The sequence below is a fragment of the Physeter macrocephalus genome, chromosome 9 (assembly GCF_002837175.3).
Source record: "Physeter macrocephalus isolate SW-GA chromosome 9, ASM283717v5, whole genome shotgun sequence".
NCBI classification, from domain to species: Eukaryota; Metazoa; Chordata; class Mammalia; order Artiodactyla; family Physeteridae; genus Physeter; species Physeter macrocephalus.
This window is the reverse complement of record NC_041222.1, coordinates 11,257,052-11,265,773: the sequence shown is the minus strand read 5'-3', so window position 1 is coordinate 11,265,773 and position 8,722 is coordinate 11,257,052. Positions and strand designations below refer to the sequence as shown.

General features: G+C 51.2%; 1 protein-coding gene across 1 annotated transcript in view; it reads right to left on the bottom strand.

Annotated features, from left to right (window-relative positions):
* Positions 1 to 7,594, bottom strand: part of AMBP (alpha-1-microglobulin/bikunin precursor) — a 14,518-nt gene extending 6,924 nt beyond the window's left edge. Inside the window, exons 1-6 of the mRNA XM_007109473.3 lie at positions 7,351 to 7,594; positions 6,005 to 6,147; positions 4,342 to 4,418; positions 3,169 to 3,285; positions 2,589 to 2,690; positions 1,776 to 1,822 (exon numbers count right to left, since the gene is read on the bottom strand). Of these exons, the coding sequence (XP_007109535.1) occupies positions 1,776 to 1,822; positions 2,589 to 2,690; positions 3,169 to 3,285; positions 4,342 to 4,418; positions 6,005 to 6,147; positions 7,351 to 7,467 (603 nt within the window). The 5' untranslated portion in view covers positions 7,468 to 7,594. The remainder of the gene's footprint in view (positions 1 to 1,775; positions 1,823 to 2,588; positions 2,691 to 3,168; positions 3,286 to 4,341; positions 4,419 to 6,004; positions 6,148 to 7,350) is intronic.
* Between the last annotated feature and the right edge of the window lie 1,128 nt (positions 7,595 to 8,722).

Below are 8,722 nucleotides of genomic sequence, written 5' to 3'. Positions count from 1 at the left end.
GAGAGGCCACAGCAGGGAGAGGCCCGCGTACCGCAAAAAAAAAAAAAAAAGAAGTAAATCCTTGTGGATAATAAATATTTATTTGAAGTTTTTTTTAAAACCTTCAGACTTCAGGGCTTTTTTTCCCCCCGTCATTCCACACGGCTTGCGGGATCTTAGTTCCCTGACCAGGGATCGAACCCGGGTGCCCTGCAGTGGAAGTGTGGAGTCCTAACCACTGGACCACCAGGGAATTCCCCAGGGCCTTTTTAAATTCGAGGAATGCCTTTTAAAAATTAGAAATAGCATCTGTAATATAATTCCATTTAATAATAGCATATTTAAACCTGTTCCTCTATCTAGCCAACCTTTCTTCTATCTGCCCCTCTCCAGGTGTATGCAGGTCAAGATTATCGGAGTAATGTGACTGCTGGTAGGTGTTGGGTGTTGGAATTTTTTAAAACTTATTTTTTATACCTTTATACTGCACTGTTTTGATTCTTTATATTGATCGTATGATAGTTTTTTGTTTTTTTTTTTTTTTGTGGTATGCGGGCCTCCCTCTGCTGCGGCCTCTCCCGTTGCGGAGCACAGGCTCCGGACGCGCAGGCTCAGCGGCCATGGCTCACGGGCCCAGCCACCCCGCGGCATGTGGGATCCTCCCAGACCGGGGCGCGAACCCAGTTCCCCTGCATCGGCAGGCGGACGCGCAACCACCGCGCCACCAGGGAAGCCCCGTATGATAGTTTTATAATAACAATGGTAATTTTTTCTAAAAAATATGTAAGCAAACAAATAATATGTTAAATGTTAATTCTATGTAGGAATAAGGACATTATTGTCTTTTTTTTTGTTGGAATTTTTTTAAACTTATTTTTTATACCTTTATACTGCACTGTTTTGATTCTTTATATTGATCGTATGATAGTTTTTTTTTTTTTTTTTTTTTTGTGGTATGCGGGCCTCCCTCTGCTGCGGCCTCTCCCGTTGCGGAGCACAGGCTCCGGACGCGCAGGCTCAGCGGCCATGGCTCACGGGCCCAGCCGCTCCGCGGCACGCGGGATCCGACGCGCAACCACCGCGCCACCAGGGAAGCCCCGTATGATAGTTTTATAATAACAATGGTAATTTTTTCTAAAAAATATGTAAGCAAACAAATAATATGTTAAATGTTAATTCTATGTAGGAATAAGGACATTATTGTCTTTTTTTTTTTTACTTTCTTGTATTTTTTCAAATTTTCAAGAATATGTTTCTAAAATAAATATTACATGTGTATATGTACTTATATACACATATATAGATATATACACACACAGCAGTAGACTAAATTAGGATATATAATTTCCAAATAATCAGAGAAAGAAAGAATCAAGACTTAATATGGCAAAAGGCAGGAAAATAGAACAGAAGAAGGAAGCCCCGCAAATCAAAAGGCAGCACAGGAGAGTCATTGGTTTGAGAAGCTGCTTGCTCTCGGATTTGCGTTTTTTAGGGATCAATTGACTTTATTTTCATTTATTGCGTATCGAGTATCATTATCTCATTATTGAGTATGTCACTGCTTTTAGGCACTATGCTAAGACCTTTTCTAACATGTCACTGGATCCTAGCACCTGGAAGGTAAAGGCAATTACCCCATTTCACAGATGAGGAAAGTGACATCCAGATGGGGCAGCAGTTAGCCCGATGGCAGAACATGACCATCACTGCCTTCTCTCAACGACCCCACCTACCAGCACAGCAGGGCCTAAGTGGGCCGGGTGGGCATGGGGTGGGGGGGCAGAGATACTCACCGAGAGTGGAGTGGGTGCTGGCTCCTGTACCCCAGGCACACACTCACCTGGGGCAGAGGACAGGAGAGAGAGGGAATGAGACCCAGGCATCCCAGACCCAGACAGGCTTTGTTTCTTCAATAGAGCTAATGACTACGTGTCAGGGGGGACGTGCGCTGGGACCTGTCTCGTGCATTAGCCCACTTCATGGATGGCTCCACCCCCCATGGCCTGCCGCAGGTCGTTTGTTGGGAAAGTGATAGACTGGTGGCTGCACCACCGTCACAACCTGCATCGTCTCCACCCCCAACCAGCATTTCACGGCTGATATCTCTTGAGCACTTACTAGACACCGAGTGCGGCGCTATCGTATTTAATGGCTTTATTTCATTGACTCCTCACAGCAGCTTCTAAAGGAGGCATTATTATCCCCATTTTACAGATGAGGAAATGAGACTCTGGAAGGGTGAGCAGCCAGAAGCCACCCAGCTCAGTCTGAACCTTGGTGCTCTAACTCCGGAGCCCAGGCTCCTAACCCCAGCACTCTGTTGCCTCCCAAGAGGTAGCCATGGATTCCGGCTATAACCAAACTTAGGTGGCAGCAGAGGGAATGCGGAATTGGGTCTACTCTCAGCTTCGCCAGGCATGCTCTGTGTGACTTGGAGCAAATCCAGAGGCCCGAGCTGCCTGTTCTATAAAGAGGGGAGGGGGATCGTAGCCCAGCTTATCTCAGAGGGTTATGGGAAAGACCCAGGGACTGCGAAGATGTGCTCTGGGGGTCGTGAAGGATAAGACCGGGACAGAAATGGGAGGTGGGGTGGAGGTGTCACTTGCCTCTGTCGGGCATCGTGAAGATGGCGTCCTCAGGGATGCCCACACCCAGGGCAACTTCCCTGAACTGCTCCAGCAGGGTTTCCCGAAGCTGTGGCTCCCGTCCTGCAAGTAGGAGGCAGGGGAGACTCCTAGAACCACAGGTACCTGGGCCGTCAGGGCCTGAGGTTATTTTGCCCAGGGAGTTTCATTTCGGGGAAGTTTGAAAACTGTTGGCCCAATTCCATTTCTTTGATACCCTTATGGAAACCTCAGCTCCAGAAGAGGAGGAGGTGTCCCTCCCAGGCTCCCCATCTGGGTCTCCCAACTCCCCACACAGCTGTCTTCCCACTGGTTCTTTTAAGGACCCGAAGGCCCTGGAATTCTCTGGAATTTTCAAGATCAAAAGAAGAGGATTCTACCTCAAATGGGAGACTGAGCTCTACCTCCTCTAGGGAGAGTAAATGTTTTCACCTTTCCCTTAACTGGAGTTTTGTCAGAAGGAAAAAGCAAAACTCCCTTCTCTTCCCCACTCCATTTCCCTAAATCCTGGGTCTCCTCCCACCCCCAGCTCCAACGAGTATATCATGTTCCAGGCCTTTACCATAGAGCTTGGCAGTGATGGTGGGTCCATGGCGGCGGCTGAATTTCTTGGTCAGAAAAATGGCATACTCATCATAGTTGGTGTGGACCACATAGGACTCCATGGTGATGTTCCATTCTGCATGGAAGATGCAGGAAGACAAAAAGATCAGTGGTCAGAAGGCTTCTAGCCTGAGATCCTTCACCTATTCACCCACACATCATCTATTCATCCCTCCTTCTGTTCACCCATCCCTTCATCTATTTATTATCCATCTTCACTCTCTCTCTCTCCATCCATCCATCTCCTCCATATATTCATCATTAATTCAACCACCATCATTCCATCCATCCATCCTCATCATATATCAATCCATAAATTCATCCATTTTCTTTTTCCTTCTTTTTCTTTCTTCCTTTCTTTCTTTCTCTTTCTTTCTTTCCTTCTTTCCTTCCTCCCTTCCCTCCTTCTTTCCTTCCTTCTTTCCTCCATCCATCAATCCATCAATTTATCTATTAAATGATTGATTGACTACCCCACACTAATCTACCATCATACTTCCTTCCTCCCTTCCCTCCTTTCCTTCCTTCTTTCCTCCATCCATCAATCCATCAATTTATCTATTAAATGATTGATTGACTACCCCACACTAATCTACCATCATACTTATATTCACTTACCATTTTTTAATTCTCTCACTCATTTATTTATCCAACCATTCATCTACCCAAACATTCAACCCCTGACACGAATATTTGATGCATAGAGCAAATTCAGTAAACATCTGCTGGATTAATGATTAAATTCATGTCCAAGTCCCTCTATCACCTGGCACCATACACACTGTATATGGTAGATGCTTAGCAAATTTTTATCAGCTGACTGCAGATGCCTAACAAGAGGATTGATGAAATCTTGATGTTATCCTCAGCATTCAGCACCATCACTCAAATTCTGGATGAGCACGTGCATGGCAGGGCAGGGGCGGGGGGAGGGATAGAGAGAGAAAAAGAAAGAAGGAGAGAGAGAAGGAGAAGGAGGGGGAAATTTGGAGGGAGGCTAGATGACTGCAGAAAAATGGGAGGAAAAGTTGTAGGGGCAGAGAGGGCTGAGGCAGAAGGAAAGAGAGCTTAAGACGTCAGGTATCTTTTAGCAAAGGAGGGAACTGTAGATGTCTCCTTTGACTCAACTTACTGGGTTTGTGATAGAGGAACTTTCCGTCAGTGCCTGTTTTCTCATAAGCCCCAGAGGTCGCCTCACAGACACCTTTCCTGGAAATGAACACACCAAAAGGAAGGTAACTTCTGGCAGAGACCATGGTCCTGACACCTCACTCTCCTGCAGGGTCCTTCTAAATGCCTTTTTAAAAAAAAAAAAAAATTTGTAAAGTAACATTTCCAAATATCTGGTTTAACTCTCACACCAGCCCTGGGAGACACAAGTTTCACATGAGGGAACAGAGGGAGAGAGAAAAAAAGGAACTAATCCATGCTAACCTCTTGGTAAACCCAGCACTAAAAATCAGCTTCCTTAAGCAAATCTGCACATCATACTTAGGCACCGTGAAGTCAGAATGATGAATTAACACATTAATTCATGTATTACTTTGTGTCTCTCTTGTCTCTCTCTCTCATTTTCCTCATCCGAGAAATGGGGATAATGATAGCTTCTACCTCACATGGTGGTTGTGAGGATCAAATGAGATATTATACGCAAAAAGCTTAGAGTAAACACTATGCACTTATTAGGTGTTATTGTTACTATGATTATTATTTATCTTATTAATATTTAATGAGCAGCATCTATGTGCCAGGCATTGTGCTACATGCTGGGGATACAGAGGAGGGCAGGACAGACCCTGTCCCCTCATGGAGCTTATAATTGAGTGGGGTGGGTGGGCAGGCCAGGGGCAGATGCAGTCAGTGTGAGAATTGCCACAAGGGGCGGGGTGGAGCCCGAGGTGCTCCGAGAACACAGAAGAAGGCATGTAACCTGAACCTGGGTTGGGGGGAGTCAGGGAGGACTTCCTGGAGGAAGTGACAAAGAACCTGAGTCCTGAAGGATCCATAGGAATTAGCGCAGGGAGGTGGGGAGAGGTTTTCCGGAGAGAAGAAACATCCGATGCAAAGGCCCAGAGGATGGAGGGTTCCAGGGACTGAAAGAAGGTCCACTTGGGTGGGTCACAGAGTACATGGCAGAGAGTGGGGCAGGGAATAGTGAGTGCTTGGGGGTCGGGGGCAGGGGGGGCTGGAAGGCCACGTTGAAGGAGTTGAATTTTATTCCCAAGGGCAATAGGGAGCTCTGGAAAGGTTTAAGCAGACTTGAGTTTTTGAAAGGTCTTTCTGGTTGCTGGGTGACGAAAGGACTGGATGGAAAGTTGGCGATTAGAGGTGGGGAGAAGTGTAGAGAGGCTACTGTAGACAACCAGGAAAGAAAGGGATGTGGCTTGGTCCAGGGTGGTGGCGGTGAAGAGGAGACAAGTGAACAGACTGGAGGGATTTAGGAAGAGCAGGGACAGGGCTTGATGATGGATCGAATGGCCGTGGCAGTGGCAAGAGGAGTCTAGGACAGCCGCCTCCCACCCAGCTTTCCAAGATGGGGGCGGGGGAGAAGTGCCCTTACTGAGCTAAGGGACACCCAAGGAGCAGGAGCAGGTTGGAAAGCAGGCACAGTGTTGGGGGCGTTGCCCTTGAGGTGTAGGTGGGACAGCTAGAAAGGGATGCCCTGGAGGAGGGCAGCAGAGAGGTCTGGAGCTCAGGGCCGAGTCCTGGCTGGAAGTGGAGACCTGTCACTTTCTAGGATGGGGTGGTGACCGAAGCCAGGGCAGGGGGTGGCGTGGAGGTGGGTCCCCACTCACCGCCAGTGAGTATTAGTCACGCTGATCTCCCTGTCCGTCGCTCCCTTTCCCAGCACCAGCGAGCTCATGGTCATCTTGTCCTTGAACCTCTTCAGCCACGGGCAGGTGGAACCCACGGCCACGTGGAACCACTTCCCGTAGATCTAGGAGGCAGCCACAAGCTCTGAGGATCTGGACCTCGAGGAAGATTTGGAGGACATCTGTCCCCCTCCCTCCTCTCAGTGACTTCTCCTCCTAAGCGATCATGTCTTACAGGTAATTGGAGGCTACAAGGCTTCCAGGGAGGATGGAGCCCTCATGGAGGAACTCCAGGCATCGCGGCCAGCTTAGGACGGAGATGTGCAGCTGGGCCCCACCTCGCTGGCAGAGGGCCCGACTCTGCTGAGATGCGGGATCTGGGCTGCTCACCTGGACGGGGTCCAAATCTCCAAGCCCTGGGGTCATCATCAACCACCGCTCCCCCAAAGCAGGAGTCCTGTCTTCTACTCCTCCGGGGACAGGGTGCTCACCACCTTGGACACAGCCCGTACCTCCGTGCTGGAAAGTATCTCCTTTCCCTAAGCTGCGTCCGACCCAGGGCAAGCCTGCCGCCTCTTTCTCCTGAAAGCGCCCTCAGGTCCCCGCAGACCCTTCGCCATCCCTGACCACCAGAGGCCCTCTCCTCACACCTCTCCCCCCACAACCCTTCCTCATCCCTGAACACAAGCAAAGCCCTCAGGCCAGCACGGCTACAAGGGTCTGACGGAACCCAGGATGGTGGTAGAGGGGCAGGCCCCGTTCAAGGTCACTCAGCACTTCGGGCAGAGCCGGGGCTGGAGGGCAGACTCCCCACACAGAGCGCCCTGTCTGGGCCTCTTAATCCCACCAGGCTGACCTCTGTCGTGCTTCTCTTCTCCCCATAATCCCACACGTAGGGCGGAGGACCCCGGACGGGCTAACAGAGCTGCTCCGAGGGAGGTGAGGGCTTGAAGGATGAAGGGCTGCGGGGTGGAGGGTCACAAAAACCTCGGTGCTGCTGGGGGCTGCAGGGCAGCAGTCGGCACCGAGCCTTTTCTGGGTGGGTTCTAATCAGAGCATGGGTTCCCCTGGGAACCCGAGAGGGCAGCTTCAGACGTGAGGACCTTTGACTCCGAATGTCAGCCTGGAGGCCCACAGAACGGTGCACGCGGAATTGTAGCTACAACAAATCCCTGAGAGTCTGAGCGGCAGGAAGGGCCCTGAGGGACCCACCCGTGGGGTTCCAGATGGGGAGACTGAGACCCCGGGGCCTAGGACTTGCCCCTCCCCGCCGGCAAGGCCCAGCCGCTCGGACACCCTGCCACCGCTGCCGGAGAGGCCAGCCTTACCCTAGACAGGTCGAAGTTCTCCTGCACTCGGATGTCATCGGTCAACGTCCTCACAGGGCTGGCACTCACCGCCAGGCAGGTGGTCAGCAGCAGAGAAAGGGCCCCAAGACCCTGCATGGCTCCGGGCTCCTCTGCCTGCGGTGTCACTCACGGGCTCCGTCTGGGGACAGAAGAGCCACCACCTCCCTGCACGAGGCAGCTGTGGACTGGAGCTGGGGAACGGGCCCGTGGCTGTAGATGACCTTGCTGTTTGCTCTGTTCAGCCGGGACCAATCAGGGCCCCAAGGCCAGGGCCCATCGATCCGTTGTAGTGCCCAGGCCGGGGTCAGGGTCCCGAGGGGCCAGGGTGGCTGCTTCAGAGGAGCTGCTGGCCAAACGCAACCCGGTCCTGGCGCCGCCGGGCGCTGGGTTCAGGCCCCACAAAGGCTTCCCCGGAAACTCCTCACCTGTCCCAGGTGGGATGAAGAGACGGGCAGCCCCTGGCCCTTCCCGCTGGGTCATTCCACCTGTGAGCCAGGAGGACAAGCCTGACTGGCCCATTTCTCACAGGAGCAAACTGAGGCCCGGGGCGAGGAAGTGACTTAGCAGAAACTATAGGGAGGTCTGTGGCAGAGCCAGGACGAGAGCTCAGGTGTCCTGTCCCCAGAGTTCCTTCTCTGACTCGTGGCTTCCCACAACCCTAGCAGATAATAGTAGAAATGGTGATGCTGTTCACAGCTTCCATTCACTGAGCACCTGCTAGGCGCCAGCTGTATACCAGCACTCTACACCGGCCACGGAATTAAGCATCCCCGCAACAACCTCATCAAGTAGGTGCTCTTTTTCCCCTTTATAGGCAGGGCGTTTGAGTCTCCAAGAGGTAAAGTGACTTGCCTAGGGTCTCCCGGCTGGGAAGCAGCATTGCTGGGAGAGGCAGCATCTGGTGGTGGCTGAGAGCGCGGACTCAGGAGCCAGACCGCTTTCTATGCCACTCACTGGCTGTGTGGCCTTGGGTGAGTGACTTTCCCTCTCAGTGCCTCCGTGCCCTCATCTGCAAATGGGGATAATAGTAGTTCCTGGTTCAGAACATCGTCACGAGGATCGATGGAGTTATGCTTGTAAAGCACTAGGACGGTAGCTGGCAATGGTAAGAGAGGAATGTGTGTGTAACAGGTTGGATAGTGTCTCCCCCAAATTCATGTGCACCCGGGACCTCAGACTGTGGCCTTATTTGCATAATTAGTTCAGGTGAGGTCATACTGGAGGAGGGTGGACCTAAACCCAAGGACTGATGTCTTCATAAGAGAAAGGGGGGGGGTGAGATTTTGATACAGAGACACACAGACACACAGGGAAGACGGCCACGTGAAGACAGAGGCAGAGATTGGAATGA